General features: G+C 33.6%; 2 protein-coding genes and 1 pseudogene across 4 annotated transcripts; 1 reads left to right on the forward strand and 2 right to left on the reverse strand.

The window, feature by feature from the left end:
* The first annotated feature begins 2,850 nt into the window (after positions 1 to 2,850).
* Positions 2,851 to 4,739, forward strand: LOC107948719 (protein trichome birefringence-like 31; annotated as a pseudogene).
* A 132-nt stretch (positions 4,740 to 4,871) lies between these two features.
* Positions 4,872 to 9,234, reverse strand: LOC107948718 (uncharacterized). Of its 3 annotated transcripts, XM_016883349.2 has the most exons (7): positions 8,993 to 9,221; positions 8,032 to 8,221; positions 7,032 to 7,863; positions 6,624 to 6,929; positions 6,425 to 6,544; positions 5,657 to 5,811; positions 4,872 to 5,247 (listed from the first exon to the last, which is right to left on the reverse strand). In XM_016883349.2, the coding sequence occupies exons 2-7, from the start codon at positions 8,122 to 8,124 to the stop codon at positions 5,047 to 5,049; spliced, it is 1,707 nt and encodes a 568-aa protein (XP_016738838.2). In that variant the 5' UTR covers positions 8,125 to 8,221; positions 8,993 to 9,221; the 3' UTR covers positions 4,872 to 5,046. The 3 variants fall into 3 exon arrangements, with proteins under 3 accessions (XP_016738838.2, XP_016738837.2, XP_040966806.1); XM_016883348.2 differs by having other exon boundaries at positions 6,624 to 7,863; XM_041110872.1 differs by lacking the exon at positions 4,872 to 5,247 and having other exon boundaries at positions 5,657 to 5,823; positions 6,624 to 7,863; positions 8,993 to 9,234.
* An 830-nt stretch (positions 9,235 to 10,064) lies between these two features.
* On the reverse strand, positions 10,065 to 15,450 carry LOC107948717 (UBP1-associated protein 2C). The gene is made up of 2 exons (XM_016883346.2): positions 14,006 to 15,450; positions 10,065 to 12,368 (listed from the first exon to the last, which is right to left on the reverse strand). The coding sequence occupies exon 1, from the start codon at positions 15,303 to 15,305 to the stop codon at positions 14,007 to 14,009; it is 1,299 nt and encodes a 432-aa protein (XP_016738835.2). The 5' UTR covers positions 15,306 to 15,450; the 3' UTR covers positions 10,065 to 12,368; position 14,006.
* Between the last annotated feature and the right edge of the window lie 2,298 nt (positions 15,451 to 17,748).

A 17,748-nucleotide genomic window follows, 5' to 3' on the forward strand; every position in this document is an offset into this window, starting at 1 on the left:
TGCACAATTTCATTTTCATGTATGGTTACATGATGCCATGGAGGGGCCTACTCCTATTTCGACTCTTATACATGTTGCCACTATGGTAGTTGCTGGAATTTTTCTTGTACCCCGCCTACTTCTTCTTTTTATAGTTATATCTTACATATTGAATTTAATATCTTTGATAGGTATAATAACTGTATTATCAGGGGCTACTTTAGCCATCATTTAAAAATAATAAATAAAAATAGAATTGAATATTAATTTCATTGTAGATTCTTATTATCTATTCTTTTTGATACAATGTCTAGAACTACTCAAAGCCCCTCTTTAACCCTTAAATAAGAAGATATCACCCTTCAGCGCACTCGAACTCAGATCCTCCTACATTAATAACAATGCCGATATCATTCGAGTTAAGACTCAATCAACCAAATAAATTTATAAATTCATAATACTTAAAAAAAGAAAAAATAAAGCTCACATATAATATCTTTAAAATTGAACAATTATAATCAATTATAAAAACGTGTAATAATTTAAAACATGACACATAAGAGTTCAAAAGAAGATATATTTTTTAATTTAATTAATACATAACACGAAAATAATTTTAACAGGATTTATTATATATTGCAAAAAAAAACATTTCAAGAAATCTTCATCACATCTATTACCATTGAAAGTAAATGAATTGAGACTTTTTTTCTAAGGAAAATAATTTAATCTTAAAATATAATTATTATGATAAATAATACAAAATCTATACTAATTGTTATAATAGACATTGGTAATGGCAATAGAATAATCACAAAATAAGAAATATAAGAATACACAGATTTTATGTGGAAACCTTTTCAGGAAAAAATTACGGGCTGAGGAGAATAAATTAACTAATGTTGAAAAACGAATGATACAAGAATAGTTTCGATTACATCTATTTAAAGGTTGAAAAACCTTATTCTAATCAATGTCAAATAAAAGAAGTAAAGTTCTATATAGATTTTACCTGTGCGGCATAGTCCATATTTTATTTCTTTAACAAATGATGAAATTCAGGTCACACAACCCTAATACTAATATATAGCTCTTAAGTGTGTATGGGATTACTCATTTTGGTAGCACCAATTATAAAAAAAAAATACATAATCTTAAACTACAAAATAAATCATACAAAATCTATTCTAAAGAAAAAAAAGAAATAAAAAAATTATACTATTATATAGGTATTAACAGGGGTGTAGCTAAGGCGTTGGCAGGGATCGACCCCTTAGGCTCTTTAAAATTTTTAAAAATTTAAATCTATAAAGGTAAAATTGTATTTTGGTGATAAAAATTTGATTTAATCATTTAAAATTATAAAAATATAAGTTATTAAAATGGTAAAATTACATTTTTATTATCATAAAAATTACAATTTAATTTTGAACCTTAATTTTTTTTTATTTCACCCTGACTATTAAGTGTTTGAAATTACTCTACTTAGTAGCACCAATAAAAAATATTATATAATCTTAAAATATAAAATAAATCATATATATTTTTAAATATTGGTAACTTTTGCATTAGTTTTTACTTTTTTTTTACTACTTTTCTAAAACCTACTTTTTCTTTATTTTAAATATCTTATTTACCATAATAAAAATCATTCACCAATAAATGTTGGATGTAGTGATAAGATAGATTGCACATTCTCTTGAGAATATAAGTTTGAATCTTGAAGACAATATTATTGAGAGGGACAACCACAAATCCCAAACATATACCATAGATATTAAAAGAAAATAATCCACTAATTTATTAATTTATTTTATTTATACTAATAAATAATTTCTCTTGAAAATAACTATTTACGTAAAAATATTTTTAATTTTAATTAATTTATCTTTAAATTATATAAATTTTATTGTTTAAAAGAAATATTTTTCACTGTGATGAATTCTAATATTATATAATTGAGAGACAACACAACACATGTGAAAAATAATTAAAACATAATATGAAATAAAATATAAACCCAACATAATTATATTAAAATCTATATAAATAAATTATTAATAGATTAAAAGCTTTATACAAATTTATAATAATTGCCTAAAAATGCACGTGAAAATGAAGTAGTTCAATGCCTTATTATTTTTTGTTAATATATTTAATAATATTAAATCAAATATATATAATGTTAGTCTTAACTTATATGGATTGATAGTTAACATTTTTGTTAAACACTTATTTAACACGAATTCTATTTTTATAATATATAAATTATATAAAATAAAAATATATATAAATATATAATGGGTTAATACATATTTTAACCCTTAAACTTCATAATTTGTACTTAATTGGTACTTAATTTTATAACATAAAAAAGTAATTTAAGTATGATTTCTAAGTCAACAAAAATTTAATTACGAAGATGTTGAGGTGCCAATTTCTCATTTAATTCTTAAAACAAAAATAGTTGTTATATATTTATTGACAAATAAAAATAAAATCAAACATGTCACCAAACTGACCAAAAAGAAACTAAGTTCAATTCCATGGATTCTAAATGAAGACCAACAACAATTATTAGCCGTAATCTATGATTCAAGTTTCCACATGGATCAGTTTTCTAAACCCCCAAAGTGTCACAATCTAAAGCACATATGAAGTTCAAAAGAAGTCAAAGATGAACCAACAACAGCAAATTCAAAGCTACCAACCATTGATGTTCACTGTTTAGTTCTGGGAATTTGATGTTGCACCTTTTCTCAATTTTTTTTTCTTTGGGGTACTTTTAAGATACCAATCTGGTTACTATGACCAAGTCCGATATTCTACCAACAGATCATATGATTTTCAATTTAATTTCCGAATGTTGGTTCATTTTCATTCATGATGACTAACTTGTTACAGGTTGCATTGAGCATCTTTAACTTGCTATCTAAACTTGATCCTAACAGCTGGTAGGTGCTATTTTTTTTTGAGAGCTTAAGTTTGAAGATAAGTCTTCAAATACATTGAAAAAAAAAACTGTAACAACAAATGAACTAAAAGAAAAACCCTTTGTCCCCCTAATCCTCTTGAGCTCAATGAAGGGGCAATCTGCAGAGAGGATCCAATCATTGTTTCCTGTTTTATTAGCTTCCCTTCTTGTTTTAGGAACAGCACAATTAGTGTTTGATAGCTTGAAGAGTGGCAAAAGCTATGTATTTCAGTACCATGGCAAACCGGAGAAGCTGAGGAAATCGGTTTTTGTTTTACCGGAAGATCGGATGGATGAAAGTTGAAACCTGTTTGAAGGGCAATGGGTTTGGGACAATGTCTCATATCCTCTTTATGAAGAAAATAGCTGCCCTTACTTGGTTAAACAAACAACTTGTCTAAAAAATGGCAGGCCTGATTCTTTTTACCAAAACTGGAGATGGCAGCCTCATGCATGCAACCTACCAAGGTATACATACATACATATATATATATGCATATATATACATGAAAGTAAATAGGGAATTACTTAAAGTATGCAGTGACTTGCAGGTTTGATCCATTGAAGCTATTGGACATTTTGAGGGACAAAAGATTGATGTTCATAGGGGATTCAGTTCAAAGAGCCCAATTTGAATCAATGGTTTGCCTGGTACAATCTGTGATTCCCAAAGGGAAGAAATCTTTTAAAAGAGATCCTCCTAGGAAGGTCTTCAAAGCCAAGGTACTTAAACCTGCATCTTCATTGACCATAACACTTACAATTGCAGTGTATTTTTCCAAGATTTATGTGATATGATTTGCTTGTTGGTGATTATAATACAGGAGTACAATGCAACTATTGAGTACTATTGGGCTCCATTCATTGTGGAATCTATCTCAGACCATGCGACAAATCATACTGTATTAAAACGTCTGGTCAACCTTGACTCCATATCTAAACATGGCAAGAGCTGGGAAGGAGTGGATGTGTTAGTATTTGAGAGCTATGTATGGTGGATGTATAGGCCTCAGATCAACGCTACGTAAGTACGACGTACAATCTAAATCGGAATCCACAAATCTGCTATAAAATCAATCGGAATCACAAATCTAAATTGAACATATCCATCTAAATCAGAATCCACAAATCTGCTATAAAATCATATCCATATTTGACACTCATTTTGGTCATTGGTTTCAGCTACGGATCCATGGAGGATGTTCAAGAATATAATGTCACAACTGCCTATAGAATTGCAATGGAAACTTGGGGGAATTGGTTAGAATCCACCATTAATCCTCATCTTCAAAAGGTTTTTTTCATGAGTATGTCCCCAACACACTTGTGGTGAGTTCTACTGGTTATTTAACTAGAAAATCTTTCATTTACAATGGGAAGAAAAGCTTATAATTGTTGTGAAATTTTCCATTCCAGGAGCTGGGAATGGAAGCCAGGCAGCCGTGGAAACTGCTTCAATGAGTCTTACCCCATCCAAGGTTCATATTGGGGCACGGGGTCTAACCTAGCTATCATGGAGATACTTCATGAAGTTTTACAAGACCTTAAAATCAATGTCACATTTTTGAACATTACCCAGTTATCAGAATATAGGAAAGATGCTCATACGACAGTTTTCGGAGAACGAAGAGGCAAGCTCTTGACAAAGGAACAAAGAGCTGACCCACTGAATTTTGCTGATTGCATTCATTGGTGCTTACCAGGAGTACCTGATACATGGAATGAGATTTTGTATGCATATTTGTTGCAGAGTTATCAAAATTTTTTGTAAATTCAACAGTATTGCTTGTCAAAAAATTGGAGATGAACGTCAAAATGATGATGCAAAAAAGTGTCTCAGCTATCAAGCTTGAGTGTGAAGAAATGGTTCATGTCCACTGAATATGTATAAGGAAAATATATAAAAGAAATAGGTATATACTGTTAAAATTTGAAATGTGTGCCATTTATGATAGAAATTTGATTTACAAGACAGACCGATTACCTGCATATTCATGAATATTCACAGTGTATCTCATTCTTATGGCACAAGGAAAAGGCTTGAGAATGAACCCGGTTGAAGCTAATCTAATCAACATAATTTGTTTAAGTGGTTAAAGGAGTTCCCAGTCAGACTCACATACAAGTTCCGTTTGCGTATTTTTGGACTTTGAGGTTGCAGTAGAGGATGAGGGACGTGGAGTTTGGAAATGATTGTGGTCTGACCCCATGTCCGCATCTCCAAACCATATTGCTAGCTGCTCATACTCCTTCACCAGCCTCTTTTTCGAAGTTAAAGCATCCTTGATTCTTTTCTATTGAAAGCAAATGACAAATCAGCAAATTAGCTAAGGATTATTTTGGAAGTAAAAGAAGCTCCTATCAGATAAGGCATACATTCCAATTCAGTCCCAGTTGCCTAAAGCATCACACTGAAAGTAGCTTAAAGTTCGTTTTCATTTGTATAGTAATGCATGTCTCAAGATGAATAAAGCAAAACTGACTATTAAATTGCCAGTACTTTGCATGATAAATGACTCGTGTGCAGAGATATTCATAATATCAACTGTATTTGCATTGCGAACATATGATTTTCTCATAAGAATTTACTGAAAACAGAAAATTGTATTGGAGAAAGCTATTTCTCATGTTGCAAAGATCTCCAATGCACCTGACTCTGTGTGTGTGTGTGTGTGTGCGCATGAGAGAGAGAGAGAGAACGACCTTGTATGATTTGTGTTTATTCATTATATGAGAGACGGCATTAAGTGCAGTAACATCGGGAATATGACAGCTATCCTCGAGCTTCACCTCATCGTACAATTCAATGGTCTCCATGGAAGAAATATTGATATCATCAGTGGGATCATCTATAGGTCCTGTTTATGGTTCTCAGAATTAGAGAAAATAAAATTACAGTTATTAAGCTTCTGCATTCAACAGTTCTACCAAAAGGTAACGTAAAACAAAGTTTCTATGATATGGTGCAAACCAATAACCAAAAATGCATAATATAAAGAACCATTCATCACTCACAAAGACTAGTGACTTCATACCTTAGAAGTACACACAAACACAAATTGATTAATTTGAAAGTCATTTTGATCATGTTGCTGACTGACCTAACCGTTAAAATATATAACCATCATATCGCTTGAAGAAACCTCCTTTTTAACGTCACTATTATTTCATTATTGAACAATAGTGGCTTGTATCCCAATTGGCAGAAAAAAAAAAAAAAAACTAGACACAATTAAAGTAAGCTTGGTTTCTGAAGTTTCTAACAGTTTTTTGGTACAAAGTTCTTGTCATTATTATTATGTCAAGCAAGGTCGGAACTGTACAGTTTGCATTATCATCATCCTCATTATTGATATCACAATTACAAAAACTGCTATTGATATTTGAAATTAACAAAAATGAGGATGGAGAAACACACTTAAAAGGAAGGCAGAGAAGAAAGCAATCAAGCTATATATTTTGCTTGCTTACCAATATTAGAAGAGGATAAAGCCTGAATTTGAGCAGGTTCACCACCAAAGTAAACATTTTTGTTTCCTGATATTTCAGTCAGGGACTTGGGACTATTAGCAGTTCTGTAGGCATCATTTTCTGCGATATCACAAGATGAAAATCAATTCCACAAGAGAGAAAATATATGCTTATCATAACGTAAGAACAAGATGTTAACCAGGAGATGCCATGGACAAGTCATTCCCAGACGAAATGGGTACTGCCAATTCAGCCACGTTAATGGGGTCATGGGAAATTAATGCTTTTGCAGGTGAATGTTCAAGCGAATTCTTCTCCGGAAAATAAAATTCCTTTAACACTGAACCACAAGAAGAAACGACTCCAACCTCTGCCATAACTTCCTCAGAGCGAATGCCTGAAGATGTCATTTTGTAAGAAGTAACATCACCTGAAGCATCTGAGACACAGTCAGAGACACCTGCACTGTCATTTTTATCTTTTCTTTCGTTTTGGTCACCCTGAACTAAAGTTGCAGAAGAAACATCAGATTGAACAACAGATGGAATTTCATCATCACAATTAACAATCTCATTCACCATTGAAGCTCCAAATGATTCTTCCTCACCAGGAAAGGTCGACTCTGAAACATCAGATGCAGATGGCTTTCTCACATCCTGAACTGAAGTTGAAGGAGGAACCTCAGCTTCGAAAGGCATTTCTTTCTCATTACAATCAATGAACTTGCTCAACATTGAAGATCCAGAGGATTCCTTCTCAAAAGGAGATAGTAAACCTGACACCATGGTTGCCGAATGCTTTTCCATTGTGGCATGTTCCTCTGGGTTCACTTCAGGTTTTGTATCATTCAAAAAGCCAGCAACTTGTTCTGAAGTTACATATTGTTTCCCCAAAAGGGAATCCACAGAATTAAGGTTACCTGGTTGGTCTACAAGGCAAATCTCACCAAACTCACACTCAAGCTGCTTGTTTACCTCATCAACTGTAGTATTATCACTAACTCTTGTCTCCCTTTTAGGGGATTGCAACTCCATATCAATGAATTTATCCTCACTCTGAGATATCAGCTCCGGTACATCAGACCTGGATGCCATTTTCCTTATGCCATTTTCTTCTCTGCTAACATCAGAGCTTGTAATTTTCATAACATCACTAACTAGTGGGGACATTTTGTCCGACTCTGCCCCATCAAAGGCATCAACAGAAGCCGGAATACTTAATTGAACTGAACGGAAAAGTTCATTAGAAGCATGATCAGGCTGTTTTTCAATGGGATCAACTTCAGCAACTTTTGATTCAAAAGAGGTACCAATTGTAGTGCTTCTTTTTAAAGCCACTCCTTTGGCATCATGTTTTAGAGGAAGCATAACATCAGAATAAAATCGCTTCATGCTTTTACCCACACTTTGTGCCTGATTCTCAACATATTTGACAGTGTCCTGCAGATAAAGCCATTTACAACATTATGAAAGAAAGCCAAAGCATATATATTCTCGGTTGCATCAAACACTACTAATCACCATAAGTTCATTCAGCCAACTGATACCACAACATGGCTGAAGATGGGAGGAAGCAATTCCCTCATAATGGGATCAAAGAATTAATACCTGATTCACGATATTATCCATCTCATGGCACAACGTTTCAAACTTCTGGTAAATGCCCCCCACCCAGCCAATACCTTTAAATCTAGAATCCATCACAGAGTGTCAGATTGTTAAAGTCAATGCCACACATACCTCAGTATTAACAACAGGTATATGGCCTTATTCCTGCCCCCCGAGTCTTTAATTTAGCCTGAAAAAAATTGCAGAATTGTAGTGAACACTTAAAAAACTTGATGAAAATAAAAACACCCAGATGAGTGATACCGCCAACATCTAAATCAGGAAAGCATCAATTCAAAGATGCAAATAGATTGAGACATACATTTAATTGTCTTCCCAATTACTATCATATCAATCAAAGTACAGTTATGTGATAATATGCAACTAAACCCATTTTAATTCATCCACTTCACAAATTAACAGCTTGTAGCACTTGAAACCGACAATATCCTCCATGACTAACCATCTCAAAAAATCAAATTTCAAGGAAACTAAGAATTAACATTGCGTTATGCCCCCAGTTTTCACCGATTTAACCATCCATAAATATAATCGCACTAAAAAGAAGAAAAAATAGAAATCTTCTTTTCCCATTATTGCTTTGAAACATTACATAAAAGAAGTATTTTTCGTTTTATTATTTTCCCTGACAATGTATAACACATCACTTCATCACCATCATACATACATACATACATGCATGCATGCAGCATGCACAAAAATAGAAACCACGAAAATCATCTAAAAATTGTGTTTTGCACAATCATCTGCTGTTTTCCATAAATAAAATTCGCTTTACATCAACATATACGAAGGGACATAGATCTTTCCATCACAAAGAGTCCAAATTCATTAAAAGTTAAAACAATTTTAGAAAAACTTATGAGAATTACAAAGACTAAGGAATATAAGAAAAAACCCAGAACAATACAAAGAAGAAAGAGAAGATGGGTTGGCTTACTGGTGGCCGTGGCCGGTGGTGGACGGCGGATACCGTTGATCAACAGAGTTTTATTGAGAGAGGAGAAAGGGGTTTTATGTGGACAAAGCGGAGGGGTTTTTAGTGGTCTTTAATGGGTAAACCACCCCGTTGTTATCATTAAATGGAAAATTATAACTAATTTTATTTTTTATTAAAAAATAAAAAACAATTAATTAATGAAAAATCTATAAGTATATTAATGATTAAGGGAAAGTATGATTTAATTTAATGTGAGAAAACGTGTAATGGATAACCTAAGAAGTTTGATAGAATTGAAGTACAATTTTTATATGGTATATAAAGATAATGCTTTGAGACTAAGGAATGAGGGAAGGAAACAGCTTTGCATTTATAATATCAACTTCATAATCTTAAGGAATTAACCCATGTCACCATCATCACTATCATTTTAATCATACTTATACATTGTGATGAAACAGTAAATAATAAATAATTAATTGTGGGTTTTTATGGATTATGATATATCTCCTTTATTATTTGTTTTTTTTTTAATTTTGGAATTTCGATTGAAAATACTTCATAATCTTTCAACTCTAATTATAAAATTAAAATATACTGAGGTGCAAAATTTTCAATTTATTGACATAAATGTTTATAGTTTTTAGGAGTAAATAAAAACTTCTCATTTTAATTTAAAATTTTGTAATCACTGTTAGTGACTTTCTATTACACCTACATTAGGACAAGAAGATCAAAATGATAAAAAAGGGTATATATATTTTTATATAAAAATTTTCTCGTTAAATTTTCAATTAAACTAAAACCATGGAGACCATCAAAGACTTAGAAAATAGAATAGGGAATAACCACTGCACCCACCAAAAAACTGATTATACTAATACTTGAATAACTTGGAACTAATTTCTTTTTTATGTTTAATATATATTAATTTTATTTTATCAAAACTATTCAGACCGATCACAATTGAAATCCTGAGATATTTCTTAAACCAGTTGCTCTTTGAACTTGTTGGTTACACTTTGAATAAAATCTACTTCACATCTTTCTAATGAAAAGATAAGACCATTTGTTGGATCCTCTGAAACTTCAAATTAAGGACAAAGATATACAAAGAGTGGAGTTAAGGAAATTTCATGACAACTTCCTCCGGTTAGGTATACAAAACTGTACACTCTAATACATCACCAATGAGCCCACCACTTAACCACTTTCTCTCCAGCAATCACAAGGTTAGGTTGCAATATCATCTGGTCTTCGATTGGCTCCTGGGGACTGATGGTTGCTGATGTTTTCTTTTTGTATTGAGAGCGCGCATTACTTGCTTCATTTGAGTGCTTACGGGTGCAGCCTCATCCGGCCTTCCATCTTTATCTTTGAGGTTGGTTTATGCTCAATGTTGTTCCACAGGAAATGGCCAAAAAAAGGGCAGAGAACAAAGAAGATACCAATGCCGGTTAGCATAAAAACAGAGCATCAATTCTCCACTCAACACCATAAAAGGATGTTAGACAATTCAACTCCCCTAGCCAATAGTCAAACAAAGTGAAAATATATGCTCCTGTTTCTTCAAAATGGGGAAAAAATATTCTTGAAAGCAACCTAGATAGATAAATGAGAATATCGAAAGAGGACGACAACATAACTAGGTAAATGGTCAGTTCAAATTGCCTAATTTTTCATCAGATAATGACACCATGGAAAAGAATCCTAATTTCCAATAAAAGCCAAATTTAGCATCTAGGATAAGATATTTAAAGTCAACAGGGTATCCAAATATCATGGTTAAAAGACTTGACACAATTCAGTCTGCAAATTTGGCAAGCAAAAACAAATCACGATCAAATGGTTTCCAACTCCTTAAAACAAAACGCATCATTCATAACATGAACCCCTCTTCAGAGAAACAAGCCAAGATAATTTAAGAGGAGCAGGTATCAAAATCAGCCACCACAAGCATATCAAACAGGGAAATTCTTTCAAAAATTCATCTATAGAGAAATCTTGCATGTTATGCATCCAAGAATATCATCATACATTAATGTGAAAAGTTGCCAACTGAAGCTCGATGGAAAGACTAGGGAAAAGCCTTCTTAGTCTCACTCCATTAGCCAAAAACAGCCATTAGAAACGTATATTTTCTTCTTGGAGAAAGGCATATTTAGATCCATGGAATGAACAACTCCATTCCAACAGGATATTGACCTTGGTTTCAGCAAGTAGACTAAAAAAATTTCATAATGCATAGAATATCATTATTAGCTGCAGGAACCGCCACCACCAGGAAAGATAAAGGGAAACTAAACACTAGCCTTTCAAATGGTTTCCTGCAAAACCTACAAGATACTTAACCGCACAGACAACAGTCCATTACTCCACCGTGCACAAAACAGTAAGTCAACCAACAAAGATGACTGCCAGAGACAGTTGCAGCTCATGGGAGAAAGAGATATATTGTCACCAATAAATTGGTACACAGCATGTGCTCAGTTACAAATCCAACAGAACCCAATGACAACCACAGATTATACAAGCACCACAACATCAAAAACTGGCAGCAGCACATACACTTATAAGTACTTGCTACTTTCACATTTTTAGATTCTTCAGTGAAACAAGAACCCACTCAAAAGGTCCATGTTTTGAGGGTACACTACAAATTTGAACACATTCAGGAAACCAGAATTACCTCTCCTCAATAAAAGGAATATAGGCAAGTATCACAAGAAGGCAACCAAAACTCTTGCAACTAAATAATAAAATGCAAACACAAAAGTCTTGAAGACATCTTAGGGTGGAAACTTTGTCATTTAGATATACTGGGTACATCAAAGTAGTTAAGGAACACAATAAATTACATTAGAAAATGGCTTTGTTTAGCTAAGTGCTAAAAGAAATCATTTATTTAACAACATAGTAACAACTTCCCAGTGTAGGTTCATTACACCCCAAATAATCTATATAGAAAAATAAAGAACTACATTCAACTTGAATATGCGTACAAGATAGAAAAGTCAAAATTATAGCAACATCAACCAACAAAGAAACAAACTTCCAAGTAAGGGAGATGTGGTAGCAACTGTAGATACCGGCAAGAATAGGGGAAAAAACATTAGCTCACTACTTTTATTATTAAAAAACTATACTAATGATTAAAAGGGCCACTGGAACAGAAGTTCCTAACATAGAAAAGCTAGTCTATGTCACAAGTTTTGCTAACCAGCAATCAGAAATAAACATCTTAAAGGTGCAGATCAAGAGAAGTGGCTGTAAGAGCCAAGCAAATACATTCATCAAGCCAGAGTATATATAGTCTTGCATTCACGCAATCACCAGAACCACAAAAAGCATCTGCGCCCAACAAGCTGTCATAAACCTGAATCAAACCCATTGACAACTCAATTCATCATTCCACATCACCAAGCAAAACAAATGTCAAAGCTAATTGAAAAGCAGTGTATAAAGCAAAATTAGTGGAATAGAAACAAACACTGCACTTACTTGAATGGATCAGCTCAAACTTTCTTCAGTTTTCAAACAAACAAAAGATCAAATAGAAGCAAAGCAATTGCAGCCATCATATCCAATCAAATAAATAGAAAATTTTAAACAGCAGCACAAACAATCACGCAATAAAACAGGAAAAAGAAGTCATACAACTCCACAATGATCAAAAACATTTTGAAACATGAAATAATGCAAAGCTAGATCCCATTTGAGGATAAAATTTCCTCAGAGTAGTTAATGGAAATTAGGTAATCAACTAAATAAAATACACTAGATTATAAGAAGCAAAGAGAGATTTTTCTTTTTGGTACATAGCAAATGGGAATCAACAATTAGAAAGATTAAGGCAGCATAAAGGATATCTTGGCTTCTGCACAAAGTCTGACCACCTCACTAGTTTATAAGAAGCAAAGAAAGAAGAATATCAAAATTATAATATGCTATGCAAAGCTGGCATGTTATGGCAAGTTGAACATGAAATATCAGCTAAGTAGGAAGAAGCATTTTAGATTGAAATTAGCTATTCTATTTTTGCCCCTTGCTGCGAATCAAATGAAGTGTGCATTCTGGAGTACAAATTTAGAAGATTAAATACTCCATAAACATAAAAGGAGACAGAAAACTCAAACATAAGAAAACTGCTATTATATTTGGAAAACTGACTACAGATGGACATATCATCTTATCTCAACATCATTTAAATAATGGACATTGGTAAAATAAAATCAACCCAGATAGTTAAAAATGTGTACACAAAGGACTTGTATGCATCTTAGTTAAAAATGTTTACCAAAAAGAACTGTATGCGTGCTCACTGTTAGAAACATTTCAATCTCACAAAATTTAGAAGAGAGCTTGTTCTCATCAAGACAATATCCATTCACTAAAACCCACAATCTGCAGAAGACAGTTCTGTACACATGATTAAACCTAAGATCATAACATGCCTTTCAACACCTGAAGTTAAAAGGTATATAAAGTATTTCTTATATTTACTAAGATTTAACATGCTTTTTTTTAAAAAAAAAATTCACTAACAAGTGGTGTCAGTCACTTGATTCATGACAAACAATAAGAGGCTTTACTAATATTAAAGATAATCAGCCACACATAGATAAGTTTATTTATACTTATGTCTCAATATATGGGCATAAAATTTTGAAATTTTGGGTATATAATAGAAGATTTAAAATCTGCAACAGAAAAAATCCATTTGAAAATGCAACAAAATGCAGCAATATATGGTATCTTCAACAAAGGAAAAACCACTACATACAGACAATCAAGCAACTATATAGCACAGAAGTAACACAACTCAGAAAAAAGCTGGAAAAGAACCAAAAAGTTTCAAGCAACAGCACACAAGGAACAAATATGTACAACAAAACAAGCAAGCAAGCAAGCACAAAGACAGAAATCAAGTCACTAATCAGCAAAGAGTAAAAACCGCATAACACCTAGTGTAGCATAAATGAATTTACAGAATACCAAAACAAGGAGAACTACCTCAGTAGAAAGGTGGTCCATTGGGATACATTCCACCAGGTGGAACTCTCGGCACAGGGGATGTCCCAGCTCCTTGGTGATGCTGACTGGGGAAAGCAGCTGCAGAAGACAAGCTGTAATGAGCAGTCTCCGGATATCCCCCAGATGGCATCCCAACAGAGTTTGGTGGCATTCTATATAAAGAAGACCCTGCAGCTGCACCACTCAAACCAACCCCTGCACCAGCACCAGTCAACCTACCATAGCCAGTTGAACCTGGTCCACCATAACCACCATACGGCCCACTAAGGCCAGAACCATAACCACCACCAGCGGCGCCTCCACTCCCACTCAATGCCCCAACCCCACCTCCTGAAGAATTCAAGTGATGAGGATGACCCATTGGGCCGGGCGGCCCTTGCAACCCACCGGGAAACCCACCATAACCACCCATGCCACCTGGTCCACCAGGCCCCACAGGGCCACCGTAACCTCCACCATGTCCTCCAACCCCCATCTCTGTATTTCCTGGAGCCCCAACTCCACTTTGCATCATCCCATCTTGTCCTGGCTTCCCTTTTTTCCCTTCAATAGCAAGCTTACAATTCAATTGTCTCCCATCAATATTCTTCACCGGCTCCACCAACGCCGACTGAGCCCCTTCTGCCGTCTTATAAACAAAAAGAGCAAATCCCTTTGATTTCCCGGTCTGCTTATCGAAGCCCAAAGGACCCTCTTCAATTTCCCCATACTGTGCAAAATGACCCAATAACTTATCCGCTGGCATGTCGTACGGCACATTGGCTACATAAATCTTCCTCATATGAACATCCACAGGGTTAGTATTCGTCCCCGAATTCCCCGCTGCGGCCAGCTGAGTCACCGTGACTCTACCGTCGATTTTCTTACTGGGTTCTTTAAGAGCAAGCAAAGCACCATCGACGTGCTTAAAGGTAACGAATCCATACCCTTTGGATTTCCCAGTAGCCTTGTCGAGGATAACGACCGCCTCTTCGAGTTCCCCATAGACCGAAAAAAGCGAACGAAGGCCGTCGGTTGTAGTATCCCAACCCAACCCACGGATGAAGAGCTTCCTTTGAGATGGATCTTGATCGGCAATAGAGCGTACGGCGGAAAGAACATCAAGGTGACGACAAACGGCGTCTTGGAGGATGTCAAGGAGTTGATCGACGGTGAATCGCTCGATTAGCTTGCGGCCATCTTGTGGGGTTAGTTTGGTGATTGGGTCAGGTTCCGATACCGCTGAAATAATACCATTTTCATCAAGCTTGCGTTTCTTGGTGGGATCCATGAATTGCATCTCTGAGGATTCTTAAAACCCAAACCCTAGATAGCACTAAAGAAAGAAAGGGATAGACCTTCCAAATTGAGGTTAAAGAAAAGAAGAACAAGATTAGTAAAGGCCGTTATTGTATGTATCGGATACGGGGAGTGGCGTATGGCGGTGTTTATCTTTATAGTTCGGGTGCCAACCTTTTAAGCCTTTTTCGTTTTAGGCCGATGGCTCAATTAAATTTTTGTTATCAGATATTGGGCTCAACCATGATTCTGGGCTGACCCTTAGAAATAGTTTTACAAGCTACTAGAGTTTGGGATATCTAGCTACTTGAATTCGAGTACCTTACTGTTTAGCTTGAAAAGCTTGCGAGTTAATTCGATAATTTTAGTATGAATTTTAAATTCAATCTCAAATACAAGTAGTCGAGCTTGAAATTAAATATAGGAGTTGTACTCGGGTTGTTCTTATAAAATATAACTTGATTGAACTAGCTTGACAAATTAGGTTTTTATTTTTGTTCCATACTTGGTTAATAGGGTAAAAAAAAAAATTCTAACTATGATTCATTGTGTTATGACTTTATACATTAAAATGTTGATGATTATGGTACTTGGAAATAGACTATGCAATGAATCAAGAACAAGGGTTAAGGGCATGTTGAACACATTAATTTGATTTGAAATATCTTAAAAAGGAAATTGGTTAAGCGAGGTTAATTGATAATGCTTTGATTATACGAAGTATGTTGAATTGATAATATCATAAATAATCATTTTTTATAATCAAAATTAAGTGTCTTGTGAAAGTTTGTATTACAGGTCAATTCTATATATTATGACTTGTATTTTTTTATTATTATGCTAACATATATTCTATTTGGCTTTACAACTATCGAATGTTTGGACTTCATGTCCGAGACACATTTTATAAGTTATAATAGAAGCGTCTATTTATTTTGATGAGTTGTTCTCATCTCAATGCTTTTAAGTATATTTTCATTCAAGATACTCACTTTTCCATAATATTTAAATGTTCTACGTACATTATCGTTGTCAACAACAATTTCTTTTTGTTAGCTCCATTATTATATTCATAATTTCAAGTATTGAACCTCTTATGAGTACTCTCGCCTCCTATAACGTGTAATCATATTCATTTCTTACTCTTTTCTTTTAAGAATTTTTTGATTTATAGAACCAACTAGTTTGTCATCCTTCTAGCGTGTCCAAAAATTATTTTTATCACGTTGTCCTTCTAGGGCTCATAATTATTTGGAGCATTTTAGTTCGTATATGTATCATCTAATATATGCAATCTCTACATGTCATCACTAAACATGTCTAGCAAATACTTTTTTCCTTCAAACTTTGTGTACATAATATTAGTAGGGGATCATAAAAAGTGATGACATAATTATACTTATTTGCCCTACTTGTCTCCCCCTATTACGAAGAAAATTTGCAACATGATAATTTTTTTCAAATTTATAAATATATATCTCTTTTCAACTTTTACCATCAAATAAAAATTCTAAATTTTCTAAATTTCATACTTGATGGTCCATCTTAGTGCATTATGGTGGAATATAAAATAAATATTTTACATCCAAATAGTCGTAGATGAAATCTATTGGCTTATAAATGAAAACGAATTCTCATGGGACAAATGTTTCTTGCATGTTGGCTCTATGCAAATAAAATTAAATGCTTATTTTAAAGCTATTCTTATATTAATGGTTAAGCAATTAAATGGAGGTATAGTTTTGCTAACCATTAAGTATAATATATATAGGCATAGACAACTTAATATTATCTCAGCTAAAACTACGAAAATCAAGCTTAGGATATAATGCACCAGCGTTGTTAGCACAAATTGCATACTATAGAGATTGTGCACAATCAAATTATTTCAAGAAATAATACTGCAAACTTTGGGTTGCATACATGTGATACATGAGCTCATATATTATTTGGATATCATCCAAAATTGCAACCAACCTCTAACTTTAGCTATTAGTTCAATATTTTTCCCAAAGAACTTGTATTGATGACAATTATTAAAATGAAGATAACTTCTCATTCTTCAATAAAATCATATAAATTCTCTTCAAATTATTTTGCATCATCATTGACTTGGGATGATCTAGTTGGTCATAGCAACACTATGAACTTCTTGCCACTATCTCATATGCAAATCATATAAGTGAAGTGTATTGCTTCAAAGAATATTTATAATACAAATACACGAGTATCTCATGTCATTTCTATCTATGGTTTTAATGTAAAACACATAAAGATTTCCTTCAACATATATCTTCTCGATTTAACAAATAATATTCTACTTTACAAGATTTTGCATTACAAGGAGGTAAAATATTAGCACTTCAAGAGCTTTTTATCATATAACCTTAATGAATGCTTCATTTATTTTAAATAATATACACTTTTGCACTTATTTTCAACAT

The sequence above is a fragment of the Gossypium hirsutum genome, chromosome A04 (assembly GCF_007990345.1).
Source record: "Gossypium hirsutum isolate 1008001.06 chromosome A04, Gossypium_hirsutum_v2.1, whole genome shotgun sequence".
Taxonomy (NCBI): Eukaryota; Viridiplantae; Streptophyta; class Magnoliopsida; order Malvales; family Malvaceae; genus Gossypium; species Gossypium hirsutum.